Source organism: Rhinolophus sinicus, linkage group LG03, assembly GCF_036562045.2.
Source record: "Rhinolophus sinicus isolate RSC01 linkage group LG03, ASM3656204v1, whole genome shotgun sequence".
In the NCBI taxonomy this organism is placed as follows: Eukaryota; Metazoa; Chordata; class Mammalia; order Chiroptera; family Rhinolophidae; genus Rhinolophus; species Rhinolophus sinicus.
Genome location: NC_133753.1, coordinates 7,496,139 through 7,516,360, shown reverse-complemented (window position 1 = coordinate 7,516,360; position 20,222 = coordinate 7,496,139). Strand labels below are relative to the sequence as shown.

At 43.5% G+C, this 20,222-nt stretch overlaps 1 protein-coding gene across 2 annotated transcripts in view; it reads left to right on the top strand.

Moving 5' to 3' along the window:
• AK7 (adenylate kinase 7) overlaps positions 1–19,768 on the top strand; it is a 52,813-nt gene extending 33,045 nt beyond the window's left edge. For both annotated transcript variants that reach the window (XM_019746384.2, XM_074326968.1), the window contains 7 exons: positions 1,937–2,060; positions 7,885–8,013; positions 8,262–8,330; positions 13,375–13,572; positions 16,359–16,579; positions 19,077–19,235; positions 19,528–19,768. In XM_019746384.2, the coding sequence (XP_019601943.2) occupies positions 1,937–2,060; positions 7,885–8,013; positions 8,262–8,330; positions 13,375–13,572; positions 16,359–16,579; positions 19,077–19,235; positions 19,528–19,566 (939 nt within the window). In that variant the 3' untranslated portion in view covers positions 19,567–19,768. The remainder of the gene's footprint in view (positions 1–1,936; positions 2,061–7,884; positions 8,014–8,261; positions 8,331–13,374; positions 13,573–16,358; positions 16,580–19,076; positions 19,236–19,527) is intronic.
• The last annotated feature ends 454 nt before the right edge of the window (positions 19,769–20,222 follow it).

Genomic DNA, 20,222 nt, shown 5'->3' with positions numbered 1-20,222 from the left:
ATATCTTGTATTCTCTCTGTTGACTGGAACATTTTCAGTTTTTAAACAATTCCTGGGGTGGCCAGTTAGCTCAGTTGGTTAGAGCGTGGTGCTAATAACACTAAGGTTGCTGGTTCGATCCCCACGTGGGCCACTGTGAGCTGTGCCCTCCACAACTAGATTGAAACAACTACTTGATGTGAAGCCATATTTAGGCCAGGAGCAGAAGGCTTATCGTAAAAGCCATCTTGTCTTGATCCTTCTAGGAGCCTGTGATCAGCCCAGCTGGGCAGTCTGACAGAGACCTGGGGCCAGAGACCTGGGGCCAGACACCTGGGCCAGGGTGTGGAGCTGGAGGGCTTGGGCAGGTCCTGGAACCCTTTGTCAATGAAAACTCCCTGAGACGTTAAAAGGGGAACAGCCTCGTTTACCCCCACCTATAAAACTCCATACCCCTTTTGCTTGGGGAAGTTATGGTCTTTTCTAACCTGACCTCCTGCAGCTCAAACATGCCAAATAAATTCTAAAGGACCAATGTTGGTCTTCTGCGACTCATTCCCCTAGCTGTGACTAACAAAAACACACTTAAAATAAAAAGTTAAAAAAGTTTTTAGGGGCTGGCCCGGTGGCCCAGGCGGTTAGAGCTCCATGCTCCTAACTCCGAAAGCTGCCTGTTCGATTCCCACATGGGCCAGTGGGCTCTCAACCACAAGGTTGCCAGTTCAATTCCTCAAGTCCCACAAGGGATGGTGGGCAGTGCCCCCTGCAACTAAAGATTGAACATGGCACCTTGAGCTGAGCTGCCACTGAGCTCCCAGATGGCTCAGTTGGTTGGAGCGCGTCCTCTCAACCACAAGGCTGCCAGTTCGACTCCACAAGGGATCGTGGGCTGCGCCCCCTCCCCTGCAACTAGCAACAGCAACTGGACTGGCAACTGGACCTGGAGCTGAGCTGCGGCCTCCACAACTAAGACTGAAAGGACAATGACTTGGAAAAAAGGCCTGAAAGTACATACTGTTCCCCAATAAAGTCCGGTTCCCCTTCCCCAATAAAATCTTTAAAAAAAAGAAAAAGTTTTTAAAAAATGGAAGTTCAGAGATTTCCCATACGTCCCCTACCTCTCACAAGCGCAGCTGCCCCCATTGCCATCATCCCCCTCCAGAGTGATGCATTACAATCAACGAACCAATATTGATACGTCCTCATCACCCACAGTCCACAGTTTACATTAGGGTTCTCGTATTTGGTGCTGTACATCCGATGGGTTTGGACAAATGTATAATGACATGTAACCATTCTTACAGTTTCATACAATGAGTAGTTTCACTGCCCTAAACATCCTCTGTGCTCTGCCTTCCCTCTGTTAAATACCAAAATTCAGCCAAGTAAATTTAATTTAAAGATCTAATTGGCTTTACTGAGTGGTTCATGAATGCCACAGCACCCTAGCAAGTAGAGAATTTGTTCAACACGGAAGGTTTATTTATAGGCAGAAATTGGGCAGGGCAAGAAAGTTATCAGCAAAAGAAAAGAAAGGAGTATTTCAGGCAAGGGCACCTTTCTTTGGAAGGAGGAGCTCAGGGGTCTTATCAGGCAGATTGCCTCACCAGTGTTGAACATGGAATTCCAGAGTGATTGGTTTCAGGTCAGATTCCTGGGAGGGGCTAACACTGCAACTAAGTCTTGGTTTGCTGCCCTGATAAGAAAAGTGTTGATTCTTAAGCAGTTCTGGCATCAGCACAGAAGTGGACGATTCTCCATTTTCCACTAAGGAAAACCTCAAGGCTCTCCTCCACCTTTGCAGGCACACACAGCCTGACTTTCGCAGGACGCCTGTCCGGTGGGTTGAGTGCATTCCTGACTTGGGTTCCAGCCTTTCCCAGCACCACTTGCCAGGAGACTCGTGAGTAGCACATCAGTGGGCATCATCCAATTGGAATATCCTTATGGTCTGCAGGAGGCGATCGTGGCACCTAAAGCTGGAGAGGAAGGAGAAGAAGGTGAGGAGGAGGAAGAGGAGAATGTGGACGATGCACAGGACCTCTTGGATGGCATCAAAGAAAGCATGGAGCAGAATGCAGGTAACGCCCACGGCACAGGGTTGAGCGGGTCCTGTTAAGAGGTTTTGTTGGTTTTTGTTTTTTCCCCAAGTAAACAGCACGTTATTATTTTATTTTTCTAATTTGATTTGTGGGTCTTCGGGGTTTTTCCCCCTTGTTAGAAAAGACTACTTGTTTCCTATTATACATTAAGTATAGAAATTATAACAGCCACAAAGAAATTTTATCTCGCCCACCAAGAAAAAAAAAAGTCACTTTAACATCTTGGTGATTGATCATAAGACGGGAAAGAACGACCTAGGTTAAAAAGAAAAAAGATCAAAGGTGTAAAAAAGATCAAAGGTGTAGTCATAAATATTTTATAAGCATCAACAATCATTAATTAAAAGGTCATGGACAAACCGGGAAAAAATATTTGCCACCAATATGACAGAGTTAATATCCTTAAGATATAAAATGCTCAGGCAAGCTATTAGAAAATCATTAAAATCTTCATAGAAAAAAATTGATGAATAACATGGACCCATAATTCATGCAGGACGAAATACAAATGAATGGGAAAATATTCTTACTCGTGTCTTCATAAGAAACATCCAAACCTGTAGAGAATTTTTATAAGAGTTTATTTGAGTCGAACTGACCACATATGCCAGGGAGCAAGATCTCAAATGCTTCAGAGAATAACAGCTTTGCAGCTTCTTTTATGCATTTGAGATTAAGGAGGGGATGACAGGAAGGTTTACATAGAGGTGGGAGACAGCAAGGAGCGGATTGGATTACAGGATAGTTAACCAGATTATGTGTCTCTGGAGGGTTAGTACCCCCTTCAGGGGTGTTACCGCTGGTATTTCAAAGGTGTTAACCTGGATGCACAAGATGGGCAGGGCTGGCTTGACACCTTTCACTACAGAAGTTCTAGGCCTGGCACGTGACCCACCATGACCTGCCCAGGTAGGAATTTATGACCAGATCACTACTTTCCATAGAACCCCTTTTTTTGTCCACACTTACTTGGTATTTAACCAGTTTGTTGAACCAACTCATCATAGTAAAGTGTCATTTTAAACTCCAGCTCTGGAATCCTTCTTTCCCTACCCTGGGATGGAGTTTCAGGCAGGTCCCATTGCAACTCCTAGAACAATGAGTAAGCAGCCTCATTGTTTATTCATGTTTTTTGAAGTCCACTCCACTCAAATCATCACAGACTAGGTTTTAAACTGAGATGTTTCTAAAGGAGCTTGTGACCCAGCAGGAAAACAGTCTGTCAGCAGTTAGACTAGAAAAATAAAAACATTTCATTTTTATCCTTAGACAGTTGAGATCCTCCAGCAAACTGGTTATACGAGTGTGGTTTAGAGACTAGTCCTATGTGTAACCAATAGTTTGGACTTTCATCCAATAGTTTTCCCCCTCACCCTCCTAGCAAGCGTATTTGGTTTCTTCCCTCTACTTCTTCCTTCTGGCTGGTGGCTGTTTCTGATCCTCCCGGGTTGGTCTGGGTAAACTGGCCCCGGGTGACAGACAGGTGGCCACTGAGGCCCTCGCCCTGAGGACCATCCACTGCTGGCTCCTGAAGCGCTGCTCTCGTCTGGTCTTTGGAGCCCTCCACCCTTCGTCCCTCCAAGTGGTCATCTTCCCAGCTGTCATCTTCAAGGACTCTCGTCCCCCTGGCCTTCCTCTGATGTCCAGGCTGTGCTTGTACCTCCTCCTGTCCTCCCGGGCCATGCCAATTTGATTGTCCTGGGTGGAGAAAATGGTTTTGTTTGCATACACTGATTGTCACTTACACCAGCGGATGATCAGAGTCTTGCTTTTTGCTTTCGTGTGGACATGGCCAGGAGGAAATGGAATTTAGAGCCCCAGAGAGATTTCCCAGAGGCAAAGGAAGGTGTGTAGAGAAAACACAGATTCATTTCTTTGAGATAGAACACTGCCTCTGCCTCACCCATGAGACGCTGGGAGTCACTATCCTGGTTTAGAGTCTAACAGAGTCCTGCTACCGCCATTTGCGGGAGGGGAAGAAAACTAAGGTAAGACATTCCACTGTGAGGACACCTGTGGAAAGAAATCTGGCCAGGCCACATGAAAGCATGGGGGAGGGGCATTTGAGGTCTAGTTTCCCCACATGCCATCAGTTTGGCTCAAATAAACGCTTATAAAAATTCTATAAAAAAGAAAGAGAGAGAGAGAGGGAGGGAGGGAGGGAGGGAGGGAGGGAGGGAGAGAGAGAGAGAGAGAGAGAGAGAGAGAGAAAGAAAGAAAGAAAGAAAGAAAGAAAGAAAGAAAGAAAGAAAGAAAGAAAGAAAGAAAGAAAGGAAGAAAGAGTGGGAGCTGTGATTTTTAGGAATCCACGGGTGTACACTTTAAGCCTGAGGTATAAGGCCAGAAAGAGGGTACTAGGGGGCAGTGAACAGTGCTGCCCCTAGAAAAGAGGCAAGAACCTCCAGTATTCAAGGTAATCGGACAAGACAAACACTAGATGATATTGATGGGCATAGACTTATGTGATTGGTCTTTGCAAGGACCCAAAAGTCTTATCCAAGGACTTCCTGTAACAGGATGGCGTGAGGTACTGACTGGGCTCTTTTCATGCCTGAGGAGGTGACCACATAGAATAGTAGAGACTCTGTCCAGCTGAGAATGGTCACTGCATCCCAAGCTCAGGAAGGGCCTCTGTTCTTCCCCCAGATAGATGCACGAGGCGAAACTGGGTCAGCAGCCTGCGTCAGGAGGGACCCTGGGATGGAGCAGAGGGAGCAGTCTTTGGGGAACAGAAAGTCTTCAGAACAGCAAGCACCCCTCCCTCCCCACTCCCCTTTTGGTGTGCCACCCATGCACCCTCTTCCTATACGACTGGAGTAGTTCATCACCCCCCTTTAACCTGAGGAAGGTATTTGGTTCTTCCTCAAGTTTGTCCCCAAATCCTTTCTGGTCCTATTTACCAGAAACCGTGTAGAATGTGGACCTTGATTATGATTGAACAAGACCTTTGAACCCGCTTCACGATCCCACACAGACATTTCACAGCACAGGGACACAACACAGGTGAGCTCATTTGTCCCACATGACCCAGTCTGTTATCATAAGATTCTAATGATTCCAGCAAGACCGACCGATTTCGCAGTCCTGCACAAGGCACCTCTGCGTCTGCTCACAATTCTACTCCCAGCCGCCCCGGACAATTGTGGCTGAAATAGGCACTTGCTGAAACCACTGAGTGTACTAGTTATAGATTCTTTGTGCTCCCTGTCTGTATTTCCAAAGCGTTGTGGAATTATTGAATCTAGTTGGTGGAATGCTGGGTGATTGTTGGACTATTCCAACTATTTTATGAATTTGAAAATAAAAGGTTAGAAGGAAAAACATGTCAGTGTATCAACTTGACATTGTCTATACTTTGCATGGATTATTTTACAACCTTGGTATTTAAATTTTTTTGAGATTTTTTTTTTTTTTCCCCCTCATAAGTTATTCTTCCTCTAGCCCTTTGGAGGAAATGCACGATGTTCTTTCATGGCCATTCATGGTAATGATGGTATTTAAGGGGATTTAAAAGAATTGTTGAGTTTGGCAGTTTCTTATTTAAAAACAAAAACAACAAAAAAAGCACTTTTGTTGCAGCTGCCTATTTTTAAAGTGTTTTAGTAATTATGAATATCAGTTAATATTAGCATTTGAAAGATAGACTTAACAAAAACAAACAAACAAACAAAAAAAACAACAAAGCAGTGTGGTGTTTAAAAGGCTACACAGTAGGGCTGTGCTCATTCATTTGAAAGCAGAAGTGACAGTTTCCTCCCAAGGAGCTCAACCCTGGCCCTGGGTGTATCTACAAGAGGTCACAGTTTTCTAGAGAAATGCACTTGGGCTTGGCCCTTTGTGTACTCACATTCCACAATGATCATAAACTTCCTGGAGGCCCTTTCCTGCATACTGAACACTTAGGATTAGACAACGGACGACGATTAGATGCAAACAAATGAATGGCAAAGCTCACTGCCTGAAATAAACCAAGGCACGCATGGAAGGGGGCAGAAGCTCACTTTCTGAGTGTGTGCCTTTGCCTTACCAAGGAAACCTTTGAAAAGTAAAAGTACAGTGCTTCAGCAGCACTCGTCTTTGAGTCTTGGTGAATCCCTTGGTTTTTTTTTTTTTTTTTAATTTAGCTTTATTTCTTTGCACCATTGTGAACCTTACCGGGAAGTAATGTCAAATCATTTCAAGGAACTTCATTATGCTAAATAATATCTTTGATTATTTTTGTCCCTGCCATAATATTTATATTTCTGAAAGACAATTCTTTTCTCAATCAGTTACTGCTTAATGATTCGTGTGACAATGAAAGCTAAAAGAAAGGGGAGGTGTTTTGATGAGCTCATTTTATTGTCATTAATAGAGTGATCAAACGAGGCCAAACACTATTCATTTTCTCTTATGGACCCATCCATAAACTGAAAGTATAGTTCCACCTTAGAAAAAGCTTTGGAGAGCAATTTCTCAAACTTGCCAAACTTACATTATTGTAATGTATTTGTGCAGCAATGTAAGGGCAGGGCTGAGTCTTGGAAATGATAGCTGTTTAATAATTATGATGGAATGACAATTGGACATTGTCATGGAGTTGCATTATATTGTCTTTGTCAGGGAGGAAGAAACTTTCCTCTACCCCCCAGGTTCTTTCAGCTGGTCTAATAATGAAATCAACACGAGAGACAGGTTAACAACAGAAAATAACCAAATTTAATTACATATGTACGCCTGGGAAGCCCACATACATAAGAGAGCCAAAGAGTCTGCATACATGGGAGGTTCAAAGACAGAAAGGAAAAATGAGGTGTATATATATGACATTTACTGAGCTAAGGATAAGGTAAGTTACCTTCCTTCCAAAGGGAAGCAGGTCATTCACAGGACGATAAGAAGAGCAGGTGTTCAATAATTAGTAGTTTGCCCTGCTGTATAAATAGGTAAAAAAAAAAAAGTTATTTCTAGTGGGAACTCTTATTATGGGCAAGGCCCCTAATTTAAATTATTTAAGGGAGAGGCGAAAGTTTCTCATTAGCCTGCAGGGTCTTGACTGTCTTCAGCTCAAAATAGTTCACAGGTCAAAGTGGCACATTTTGGGGAGGCCTGTTCTGAGTTCCTATGTCTTTAACCACTGTTCCAGTGGTTAACTCCCCCAGCCTCAGCCTCCCCAAGCAATTGCAGGAGGCTTCAGAGGGAACTGTCCAGTGAGGCAAAGGTCAAAAAAGCCAGGCCATCTGCAAAAGACAGGGAGAAGGGCAGGGTCTGTTCTCTCCTGCAGCTTTAAAGAAAACAGTGCTTTGAGAGTCAGATCAAGTTTGGTTTTTCTTTGAATACAGCAGCAAACGTTTATTGAGCACTAACTATGAATACATTGTGGGCCAGCAACATACATGAATACCGCTCACTTAATTCACACAACAGAAGCACTTATCGTAGTGTATTAAGGTTATAGAGATAAAACATCAAAAGAGAATTGAGTAAACCCCCGTGAAGTAGGAACACTCTGGATTCCTCCACTTACTCTGTTTTCAACTTCACCCAAAAGCTGTGACCACTGGCGACATTCTGGAAGGGCAGACATCAGCATTTGCTTCTGACCTTCCTTGGGGACAACAGCTGGGGTTCTCCTACTCTAGTGTCCATTAGAATTCATGTGTCATGTTTGAAATACAAAACCACATGGTTTTTCACTTTAATGGAAAAATAAGGGATTTTAAGTGGTAACTTTGACTACATAACAATTTTGCAGATGACTTTAGGATGTAACCCCTATGTAGAATGTGACTCCACAGCAATATTTTTTTTTTCTTTTTATCAGGTCAGCTGGACGATCAATATATAATTAGATTTGTAAGAGAAAAGCTAAAATCGATGCCTTGCAGGAATCAAGGTTACATTTTGGATGGATTTCCAAAGACTTATGATCAAGCCAAAGACCTGTTCAGCCGTAAGTTTGAGTGTTCCTTGTATTTTGAGTGTTTATTTTCAGGTAAGTTGCAACTTGATTGTGCAGCGTAATAGTCACTCGATTAAAATAAACAAAAAAAGTCAGAGCGACTATGTCTGAAACACATGCTTTCCCATTTATGGCTAACTTTTTTTAGTGACTACTAGTTAAAATATTTTAATTTTTTGAGCTGTCCAGGGTAATAATATGTATAATAACCATGACGATGTATATTTTGCTTTTATTAGAAGAAGATGAGGAGGAGGAGGATGAAGTCAGAGGCAAAATGTTTCCCTTTGATAAATTAACCATACCTGGTAAGTTTAAAATATTCCTCCGAGGTCATATTTAAAGGAATGCCACTTGATACCTCTTTGTACCAAAACAATCTTTTTGAAGTTAATAAGGTAGTTCCCCCCTGCCCCAGGAAAAGAGTCAAATAATACTTAAAATCAAACTTTCAAACTGAAGAATGCATTGGGGTAAATATCAGGGATATTAAAGTTCTTTGAGAGATGTTCGTTTCTACTGCCCGCTGCTGTGCCAAATCAAAAGGTGCTCTGACTTCTGAGTCAGTTGTCGCGACCACCAGGGACTGGATCACTGCCGTTCCTAACTGTTTTAGGAGCCAGCCATGCCATCTTCACCTTTTCCAGAAGACATTCAGAATCCAGAATTGAGGCTGGGCAGGTAAAAAGTTTTTCAGTCTACTGTGAACGCCATAGCAAGTTTATTCTATCATACGCTGACATTGAGATTTCACAATGTGCTCTTGAAAGAGAAGCATAAACAACTTCCTGCACGAAAAAGATTTGCTGACTAATTAGCAGGCATTTCTTGTACCCTTGCCATGAACTTTAAAAGTTTCTCTCTCTCTCTCTCTTTTTAAAATTAATTTGCATGAGGTGTAATCATAGGAGGTAATTCTTGGTCAGACGGTAAATACAAGAACAGCTATTTTCAGCAACTTATCACAAGGTTGTGTCGGGAAGGGAAAGAATTCCCCCCACCCACCCCACCCACCTCCGATCCACCCCCACCTCCCACCCTTCTTTAGTTCTTACGGCTGGACTAATAATAAAATAATAAAATTGACATGACTAGATTAACAGGGGAAAAAACAATTTAGTACGTGTGCACAAGAAAATCATAAGCTGCTCAGATCATAAAATGAGGCTCAAAGAAATGATCAAACCCGGCACTCTTTTATATTTTTTAGACAAAGAAACATAAATTTGTGAGAAATTGACAGAAGAAAGAAAAATAGTGCTCATTAGAAAGGAATCTAAGCAAGTTTGGGGTATTCCTTAGTTAGGAATCTAACCAAAGTTTGGGCTTGGGTAGAAAATTGGGAAAGGCCTTACAAGGCTTGTTTATACCCGCTTTCTACTCTGGATTTCTTTAACTCTCATGATAAGGTTGTCTCTCAGCCCTCCAGGGAAGGGAAGTCACCTGTCACTTGGGAGATTGATCTCCTGCTTTTAGGGGGACAGAGAGGCCAGGGTTGTCGTCTTGCACAGGCAGTTTCTTAATTCAAAATAATCAATAGGCCACGGTGATATACCTTGGGGCAGCCTGTTCCAGGCCCCTGAGAGTTGTAACTCAGAAGGTCCTGCTTTCTTGCGTCAAGGTCCCCATGGTTCATGGCTGTAATCGTCTCCTCGTCTTGGTCCAGGCACGGCTTGCAATGATGCTTATGGAAGCACTGAGACCACCAGCACCAGCGAGCCATCATCCTGAGGGGCGGAGGTTTATCGTGTGCCTGAGGGCTCTGAAAAGGTGGCAGGAACTGGAAGGCCAGAGGGAAGGGTGGTCTCAGATTTTCCATTTATTTATGTATTTGCCTCAAAAAGGGTCCAAAGCAAAGTCGATTACTCTAAATAACCAGGTCAGTCCAGTTTATGAGGTTTATCACTTGTGGGCAATAGTCATCTCGCTGATGCATAAATAGACGAAATTCTCCTCAACTAACCATTTGTCACCCCAGGCATCATGTGAGCTATGAGCTCACTGAACCTTTCCACAATCGTACAAAGCAGGAATTACTCCCACACTTACTCCTTCCAGAAGCTAAATCCCGGAGACGTATCCAGGCCCACTTCCCTGGTGAGCGAGAGGGCTTCTGTTCAAACCCAGGTCTTCTCACTCCATTGCCTCCAAAAAGTGGAATTAATGAACCTCCTCCCTAAGATAGGGAAATGGAAACACGGGGGTAAAATGATGAACGATTCTGAATCATGGTCCCTGGGCTGCCCTCTCTTTGCTGGACACAGGCCAAACGTGTCTCAGATATAATCTATTTGGAATGTTTAGTATGTTCTTAGTAAATTACTCTCTTTCCAGAAATTGTCATTATTTTCTATGTTCCTAAAAGAAATTAGAGCATTGTCTCATTTGTAACTATAGGATTTTAATTTATGGAGGTGACAGTGATAACACGAGAGGCTAATGCCATTGAAACAAGAAGTTATTACTCATATTTCCCCAGAGAAGGGGGTGTGCTGGACCACGTGGGGAAGCATTGGGCTTGGTCAAGAGGCAGAAGCAGGAGACTGGGGAATGTCTAGGACATGACCTTTTGGGGGGTTTCCGTGGGAAAAGCAAGGCAGGGCAGAGTAAACAGCTTTTTTAGAGGATTGGCTGTTTTGCCTGATTCCAGTGGGCTCTGGTCTCTAGTTGCCTCGTATCAGGCCCTGGGATGACTTCACGCAGGGAAAATATTGGCCTGGTGTGTGTGTTATGTAAAGGGGCTGGCTTGCATAGAAGAGGCTTGCTCCCAAGTAAATCTATCTTTGGCAACTGGGTAGCGTAGGGGCAGCTTAGGAAGTAGCCCAGGAACTAACCAGGTAGGTGCAGCCTCCCCACTGCCGCTGGGTCTGTAAGGCCCCTCAAGATGTCACAACGTCATCGGATACAGAAAATAGCGTGATTCACGCAGGCATCCATGCTTGATGTGAGTGATAAAATATTTGAATCTGTGGTAATCCAGTCCTGGGTGGGAAGTCACTGCTCTTAGCCTCTATCCAGTTTGATTCTTTTCAGATCTCCTAGGTGAAGGAGGCAAGTTTAATGTTGTACCTACCTGACATATATGGAAAAGTGTGTTAAAACTTAGATTTTCACATGACTCCCAGTTAGCCCAATGTGGTGACCTTGTCATTCTGTCCACTCTTACCAAGCAGAACTCTAGTACTTGCTATCCACTCTTAGCCATCTCAAGGGCAGTAAGCATTCTGAGTAATTATTTCAAAATCCTGCAAAATCCTGAAGTTCTCTCTGAATCATAAAGGAGAAAGGACTTTAAAAATATACCATCTAGTGGAAAATATATTGCATCGTATTAAAATTCTTTGAAAATTAGAAGTCAAGTATATCACTCATTCACAATATGTGATTAACTGGAATCTTCCATCTCCTCATCACTGGAAAAAAATGTGCGGTATTACATTTTGAGATTCTTAGATTATTAACAGAATTACTAAATTTTGACCTAGATATCTGACATGATGGAGTCTAAATAGATTCAATTTCCAGCGAATTTATTCATATAATTTCAAGTTAAGTCCTATACCAGTACCTGGGGTCCAGCTGTCTTCTTTCCTTTTCAAAACATACAAGTAGCTACACGTGGAAATCAGATAGTCAAAGATGAGCATCTAAATTGAATTAGGTGAGAATAATGGTGGTATCAGACTATGTTTATGAGTTTACAGGAAATACTCCACAAACTCTGTCCTCGGCTTTTGTTTTCACTTTTAACACGGAGCAGACAATGTTCCCACGTGGTCCGTACACCCTTCTCTGGGCTCTGCAGTTGTACTTACGTTTCTTGCTCACTCAAGAAAGCTTATTACCGTGTTTCCTCCGAAATAAGACCTCACCAGAAAATAAGCCCTAGCATGATTTTTCAGGATGACATCCCCTGAACATAAGCCCTAATGCATCTTTTGGAGCAAAAATTAATATAAGTGTCATGCAGGGTGTCATGTGGTCCCGCTCCCCACATAAGAATGCAGGATATGGTGAGGTCAAAATGGAACACCCACGGAGCCATAGATAGGGGAGTCATACTACTATATTCTCGCTGGTGGCTGGGTTGGAGACATAGGAAACAGGAGCCACACTATCTGCAACTTGCCGTCCACTTCTCTCTGCCAACCAACCTCACTTGCTAGCTGCAATCTGCTGTGCTAACTGCAATCCGCGCTTGCCAGCTCAGCCATCATCTTCTTGCTAGCCCCCATTTTGCTGCTAGCGTAGCGACAGCAGTTATATTAGTGGCCAATGGCTCACTGGTTACAGCTGACGACCAACTAGCCACAGCTGATGGCCATCCAATCACGGTTGATGGCCATTTACTACCTGAGCCAGCACCTTTCCACGTGAGGCCGAGAGCCTGGAAACTGCACTCCTGGCTCTGTCCCCACAATAAGACCCCGTCTTATTTTAATATAAGACCCGGTCTTATATAATAATATAATATAGACCTGGTCTTATATAATATATAATATATAATATATAATATATAATATATAATATATAATATATAATATATAATATATAATACCCGGTCTTATGTTACTATAATATAAGACCGGGTCTTATATTAATTTTTGCTCCAAAAGACGCATTAGAGGTGATGGTCCGGCTAGGTCTTGTTTTCGGGGAAACAGGATAGCAAGTTTTCTTCACTGACCTGCACTTGCATCATTCACTCATTCATTCACTCAACAAATATGCATTGAACTTGTACTAGAAGCTGGAGAAACAACTGCTTTCCTAGTTGAAAAGGAAATCACAGGAGGGTGAGATGACAGCCTCATTAACAGGATCCATGCGTCAAACCTTAGGTAAGCGCTGACCGTGTTGTGCTGGGCACAGATGTTTCATAGCCAGTGGCATGACGGGAGGAAAGCACTGGATCCATGGAAAAGTGAAAACTAAAGGGGAGTCCCTGTTTTTATTAAGTTGGCAAATCAGCCATCAAAGCATGTCGCTTGTAGCTGTGAGTCTCTTTGGGGAATGACTGGGAAGCAAACGATAGATACTGGAGGGTTATTAGAGATTTGCTATTTACAATTTCTGCTGTTTTTATTAGAAGAAGGAAGGGAGGGAGGGAAAAAATATAATAGATCCTACAAATACCAGCTGGTTGGGCCTCAGAGGGAGCTCTCTGGAAGTGTTGGTGATTTGCATGTATTCAACCTCCATGGAGGCAGAAAGAAGGCCGATTGTCAGGCCGTTGCAGCAACAGAAGGTCTCAGCTCATATCAGATGTTTGGGTAAGTGGTGGTCGTCCACCAGTGCCTGCTGGTCACCTCCACTGTCATTGGGTTAACTCACGAGCCTTGTCCTCCGCAGAATTTGTCTGTGCGCTGGATGCCTCAGATGAGTTCCTGAAGGAGCGGGTGATAAATCTTCCCGAGAGCTTTGTGGCGGGAACCCACTACAGCCAGGACCGGTTCCTCGGGGCTCTGAGTGACTACCGGGACATCAACACCGAAGATGAAACTGTCTTCAACTATTTTGATGAACTTGAAATCCACCCGATAAATATAGGTATGACATGAACTGAAGGGTAATGTGAATGTGGAGAGCCACTGCCAAGTGTCGCCCCTTTCCCCATCTGACACCCCCAGTGCAAGTCTATGGACAGGCGGGGGGCGGAGAGCGGGGAAGTCCTCCTGGGGAGTCCTTTGACCTGAGGATTTGGTGGTGGGGTGAGACTGTTACATGAAAACGTGGATACATTATGAAGTGGAATACCAAGTTGGCCTTTTTTGAAAGGGCACTTCACAGAAATGTGTGTTTGTTTCTGGCTGCTTTGGGCCATGCCCCAGCTTCCTTGGGGGCAGCATTCCACCCTCGTAACTTTGAAGGGCACTGGTGCTCTTCACAGAGCCCCTTCTGGGCTTTAGACCGGCCATCTGACCCCCATAGCTCCTCAGGGAAGCAAATATCTCCTCAATGCATTGCTCCGTGTTTCCTCTAAACCCCTTGCCTAGAGCTTAGCTCGCAGCAGGCACGCAGTAAATGTGACCTCGCATCATCCTCACCATCATCACCACTGTTCCTGGCTCCACGTCTCAGCTGTCCACTCCCCTTGGCTTGGGGAACCGAACTTCTTTCTGGTTTTCTGGATCTTGACACTTCTTCCTCCTCTGGGTTTCATGAGAAACCCCTAGCTTGACGGGAGCTTAGTGGCCAGGCTTACCCTTTGGGCCTCCCAAGGCGTCTCTTGACTCCCAAGGGTCAGACGGGACAGCATTTAGAACCTAGAGAATTGGAAATCATACAGCTCATGTCAGCAGGAGGCAGGAGAGCAGATTCCAGGTCTGACTCTGCCTCAGTTTCCTCACCTGTGAAACAGGAAATAATCCCCAGTTTGTCGAGTCATTCCAAATGGTAGAGACAGAAAGTGTCTGGTACATTGAAGGAGTTCAATTTGTCCGTGGTAATCTTGTTTTTACCACCAATACCAAGGCATAAAATGTTGGCCTCCTAAGAAGTAGAAAGAACCCACTCCTTACAAATCTGCAAATTCTTCTCTGTTTTACTCTCTCAGGAGTGGCTGGGTTTTGCCCTCATTTCACTGTGTCTGTGTGTTAGTTTTATATGTTAACACTCAGGATTCGACACCTAATGTGGAAAGTCATTTACCCTAATTAGAGAGCTAGGAAACAATGGGGAGCAAATTTTCACAAAAGTAGTAACTTTCATCTTTTCAGCAAAGCCCCAAAAAAGTATTTATGGAAAGATCAGGAGAGTCCCAGGGAGAAAGACAGAAATGAGGAGAGGAGTGGCTGAGTGGCCGTTGTGTTCCTGTATCATTGCGGGCCCATTAGGTTGGGCCTACTCTCCATGCTGACAACCAGGAGATAATACAAGCAAAGGGGAGAAATGTGTCCTAAGGATGGACGTCAGGGAGCGTGTCAAGGTCAGGAGTGCAGCCTGGCCTTAGAAAGGTCTGGAATGGGACCCTGGAAAGATGCTGGCACCCTCACTCTCCCTCTGCATCTCTGGACTCCACTCTCATGTCTCTTTAGTCTCTCACACTTTGGACCAGAATCTCTCTATCTCCTCTCTGGCTCACAGGGTGGCCTGGGTCTGTTTCATAACCCGGGAGCTACACTGCAGCCAAGCCTAGAGTTGGACGTGACTTTCAGTCCTAATTCCACATTCCAGGAGGGGCAAGTCAGCAGCTGTGGTTTGGTCAGGTGCCCACCAGCACCCAGTCCGCAGTTTCCCACCCCAGGGGCTGAGCAGGAGTGTTGCTGGGGGCAGCAGTGTGCTCTGAAGGCCCCTTCTCCAAAAGAGAGCCTTTTCTAAAATGTTTCAGAGCACTTTCAAGCATGTGATGGTGGTAATTACTAGAGGAATCAGGGAGAAATACATTTAAATGTCAGAGCTCAGGCAACGAGGAGGAGGCAGACATGAGTTTTTCTGTTTTTGCATTTTCTTGGCTTGCTGCCATCCACCAACTGATACACTGGCCCTGTTTTTCCCCCTCCCGTGTTAGAACCTGGCGGTGCCTCTGGTTTAGGTCAAGGTTATTCAGTACAAACATGGGGTGGGGGAGAGGAACATCGCATTGCGGTACATGGGGGTGGGGTGAAAGGTTACCTGGAAGGTCTGGAGGTACTGAGTACCAAAGCGCCCCCACTGCACACCCCGCTATGCAGACATCTTTCAAGCAAACCCAAGGAAGTGGTGTGGAATTTACTATTTAGTGACTCTGTGGGGAACTCATGTTTACCAGGAAGCCTTTTCTTTCTTGGTCCTGATATTAACATTAATCAGATATTGTGAAGTTTGGACTTTTTCCTATTCAAGGAGGATAACTGAAATGGTTAATTTTTTAACGATTTGAAAGTGTATCCCAAAATCACTGATTCTCAGAAACAGAAAAGAAAAGAAGCCTGGGAGGTCACCCAGCCTAGCCTCCAACAAGTGCAGGACTTCCTCCTTTGGAAACCCCCAATGGAAATATCCCAGTCTCTGCTTGAATGCTTCCAGGGATGGAGAACTCACTCCTTTTGAGGAAGTCCGTCCCCCCCATCCACCCACTTAAATCAACAGTGATTCTCAGAATGCAAACAGCCAAGGCCGGTCTTGCTCCCTGTGTCTCACAGACAGCGACCTGGTATTTGCCAGTGAGACAAGAAATTCCGAACTGCGGTGGCGACTAGAAAAGGAAAATCCAGTGTGGTAATTTACATAATTTACCATCACAAGCTTATAGTAATAAAGAATTTTCCCGACTATGGCCTCAGACTGTATTGCAGGCAGGCCCAGAGGATAAGCATGTGTCTGTCCTTCTCCTTCCTCTCTCCTGGTATTTAAAGATGTAGGAAAACTTGAAGATGCTCAGAACAGACTTGCTGTCAAACGGCTCATCAAAGAGATTGGGAAGCCTCGAAATTATGGTTTAACGGATGAAGAAAAGGCAGAAGAGGAGCGGAGAGCTGCTGAAGAACTCATAGCTAAGGAGGCCATGGAGAAAGCAGAGCGAGAACGCCAGGAAGCCGTGGAGATGGCAGAGAAGATGGCCCGCTGGGAGGAGTGGGTGAGTGCGTGCGCCTGCGAGCGCATCTGTGGGGAGGGGGGCAGCAAAGCCATTTAGCCCAGCTTTACTTCCCATCCTACTAATAGAGAAATATCACGGATATACCCCAAATAAGTTTTGTTTGTTTTGTCATATGTACCATTTTTTAAAAGATGCCCATAGTCTGTTGCTTAGCTACCAATAATGATAATAACTAGCCAGCGCCAGCAGTATTGGGAACACACATCCCTGTAAATGGGTAACATTTTGCTGCATGTCGACCTTGTGATTTCATTTGATTTTCCTCCATTTACCCATCTAACCCGGGTGATCAGCTTCATTCCACCCTCCACATCCCCCAAGTCACTGGGTCTTAACCTGTTCTGCTTCCTACAATAGCACTTCCCCAGAGCTCGCCACTTCTCCTGATCAGGGTCAGTGTTTCTCCTCAGAATTATGCGGTGGGGGCCTTCCCGCGGGTCTCCCCAGGTCGCCCCTGTCCATCTCCAGTCTCTTCCAATGCTGTTGCCAGGGCCTTCTGAACTACAGATCCATCACGGCCATTCTCTGTTTAAACTTCACCCCCCTGTTAGACAAAAGCCCAAACTCCTTATTGTGGGCCTCAAGGTCCTTTGTGACCTGGCTGCTTCTAGTATTTCCCAGTGTGTCTACACATGTGCCATCTGCATGGCTAACTTCCTCACTTTTTCTTTGGGTCTTTACTATGAACAGAATTCATCTTTCCGATGAAGGCTTTCCTGGGCACCATATTTAAAATTTCAACTCCTGACCCTCCCCCAAATGTGTTATATCCTCTTTTATGCTTTTTAATTTCTCTCTTTGCACTGATTCTAATGTGCAGAAGGGAGGATGGGAGGGAAGAAGGGAGGAAGGAAGGAAGGAAGGAAGGAAGGAAGGAAGGAAGGAAGGAAGGAAATGGAGGATGTCCTTAAGTACTTATATCTTTGTGTGCACGTTTATCTCCTTAGCATAAATTCCTAAGGTTTGCTAGGTCAGACTCTGGGTACATGGTTTGATTTTTTGATACATATTTCTACACACCCTCCAGCAAGGTAAACCTGTTTCTATATTGTCTTATCAGTGTGTTTCCCTGCCCCTCCTCCAACCCTGCTTTCTCAGTTTTGCTCACACAGGCCCATCTGATAAACAAAAACCCATCTCATTGTTTTAGTGTCCATTTCTCTGATCACGAAGTTAACAACTTTTCCTATATGACTTTAGGCATTTGTATTTCTTCTTCTGCCACACGTATTCTTTCTCTGCCCACTTTTGGGCTACGTGTCTTTTTCTTGTTATTTTGCAAGACAATTCCTGATGAGGCGGTGTAAGAGAAACAGGAATGGCCCTGGGAGGCAAGACCCCCAAGCTGTTCAAGTCCTCTCCACTCTCTTTGCATGTACCCCCTGAGCAAGTCACTCTGCGTCCCAGTATAGCACCTACTTCATAGAGTTGCTGTAGTGATTAAAGAATTAATGTGTGTAAAAGCATGCAGACAAGGCCTGGCAAATGGCATGTACTCCCATAATATCCCAGCTTTTTATAATATGTTACAAATAGTTTTTCTCAACTCGCTGTTTATCTTTTAACATCATTTATTGGTGTTTCTTCTAGCCATAAAAAAGATTTATGTTATATGTAGTCAAATCCATCAGTCTTTTTCCTGTTTTGGTTTCTGGGTTTGCTGTCTTGCTCAGAAAGACCTCTTTTCAAATGAATATCAGTTAGGACTCTTTATTCCTTATCTTGCAGTTGACAGAAAAGCAAAGTTAAAATGGCTTAGAAATAAAGAAAATCTAGGGTTCGCGTAACAGACAAGTCTAGGGGTAGGGCTGGCTTCAGGTGAGACTTCATGTAATGATTCAGATGTCACAAGGGTTGGGGTCCTTTCTATGCTCTGTCTTCCATGTTGGCGTCATCCTTAGGCTCTACCTGATATGCCCATCCTTAACTAATGCCCGTGGACAGGAGGCAGGCTGGACTGATGGGCGTAAGGCCCACCTAAAACACCAGGCTGAGAAGGGAGATTTCTCAAAGATATTCTGGTATGATTTTTCCCGAAAGAGGATGGCTATATGCTGAGCCAGGAATAACACATGTCCACCAGACCAGTACATTCTAGACTTTCTATTAGCATTTTTTTTTCCCTTCCCTTCCCTTCTCTCGCCTTTCCTTCCCTTCCTTTCCCTTCTTCCTTCCTTCCTTCCTTCCTTCCTTCCTTCCTTCCTTCCTTCCTTCCTTCCTTCCTTCATCTGGGCAGCTAGTAATTACTTTTGTTTAAGAAGTGAGGTAAGGATCCAGCTTATGATTTTCTAAATGACTAGCCCGTTGTTATAACACCATTCATACCTCTTCTCTGCTGTTTGGAAATGCCATCTCTGTCATAACGTGAACATTTATAGCACCAACTAGTTCTAACGCATCGTGGGATGAGTTGTGTGAAAGTGTTCTCCCTTTTCTGACTATCTATTTATCCAACCCCCAAATGTTCTGTTTGTAGAATAAGCGACTAGAGGAAGTGAAAAGAGAAGAAGCAGAATTACTAGAGGCCCAGTCTGTTCCTCTGAGAAACTATTTAATGACTTACGTTATGCCAACACTTATGCAGGGTCTGAATGAGTGTTGTAAGGTCAGACCAGATGATCCTGTTGATTTTCTGGTAAGAGAATTAAGTGTTTTTTTGTTTTTTTAAAAAATATCAACTTGAAAATAAAATATGCCTGACTCTAAATGGGAAGCCATTTGAGATCGAGAAATTATGTGTCTGGGATTTGGGAAATAGCCTCTAACACCTTCACAGTTTATAATTATATTTTTATTACTTATTTGAAAGTAAAAGATTTATATGCTTTTATTTAAAATTGTAAACATTAATAGTATAAATACATGACTCATAAATACCTTGTAGAATCTTCTGAATTGTTGACTTATTTTCTTTCTTTCAATTATAGGCAGAGTATCTCTTCAAGAACAATCCAGAAACACAGTGAAACTTTAAAGAACTTGTATCTTTACAGGGCTACAGATGAGTTTAATATTGTAATTTGAAAAATTGCTTTAAAAAATGCTTTCCAGTTTTTGGAAAATTCTTTTCTTTTTCCCCCCAAGCAAATATTTTGTTGAGTAGAATCATTATAAGAAGCTATATGGCAATGAGTGACTACTTCATTAAAACTCTATTTGAAAGGTAAATTGATAAAGGTATCTGTGCGTAGCTCATGGGACAAACATTGATTTAATATTTCATTCTTAATCTAAGTATTCTGCACACTAATGTTCCTAGTAATTTTCAGCATGAAGGAAATCAGACTATATATATATATTATTTGAACATGTAGGCTAATGAATTTACACAATTTGTTATGGCCCAAATACCAGTCGCGTTAGAGATGGATATACGTAAGAATGGTTTATACTTTGTTGAGTCACAGTAAGTCAGACACAACTGATATGCACAGGTTGCTTTTTTGAGTTCAAGGTCAGCATTCCAACCAATGAGTCAGAATTGGAAACCTCTTGAGAGAAAAAGTTATGTAACAGAATGAATAATTCTAATATCAGTGATAATTAGAAAATTGCCAAATATTTTCAACAAACTAACTTTACAATATAGGCATAAGCAATCAATCCCTATGGTCTTTTCCAG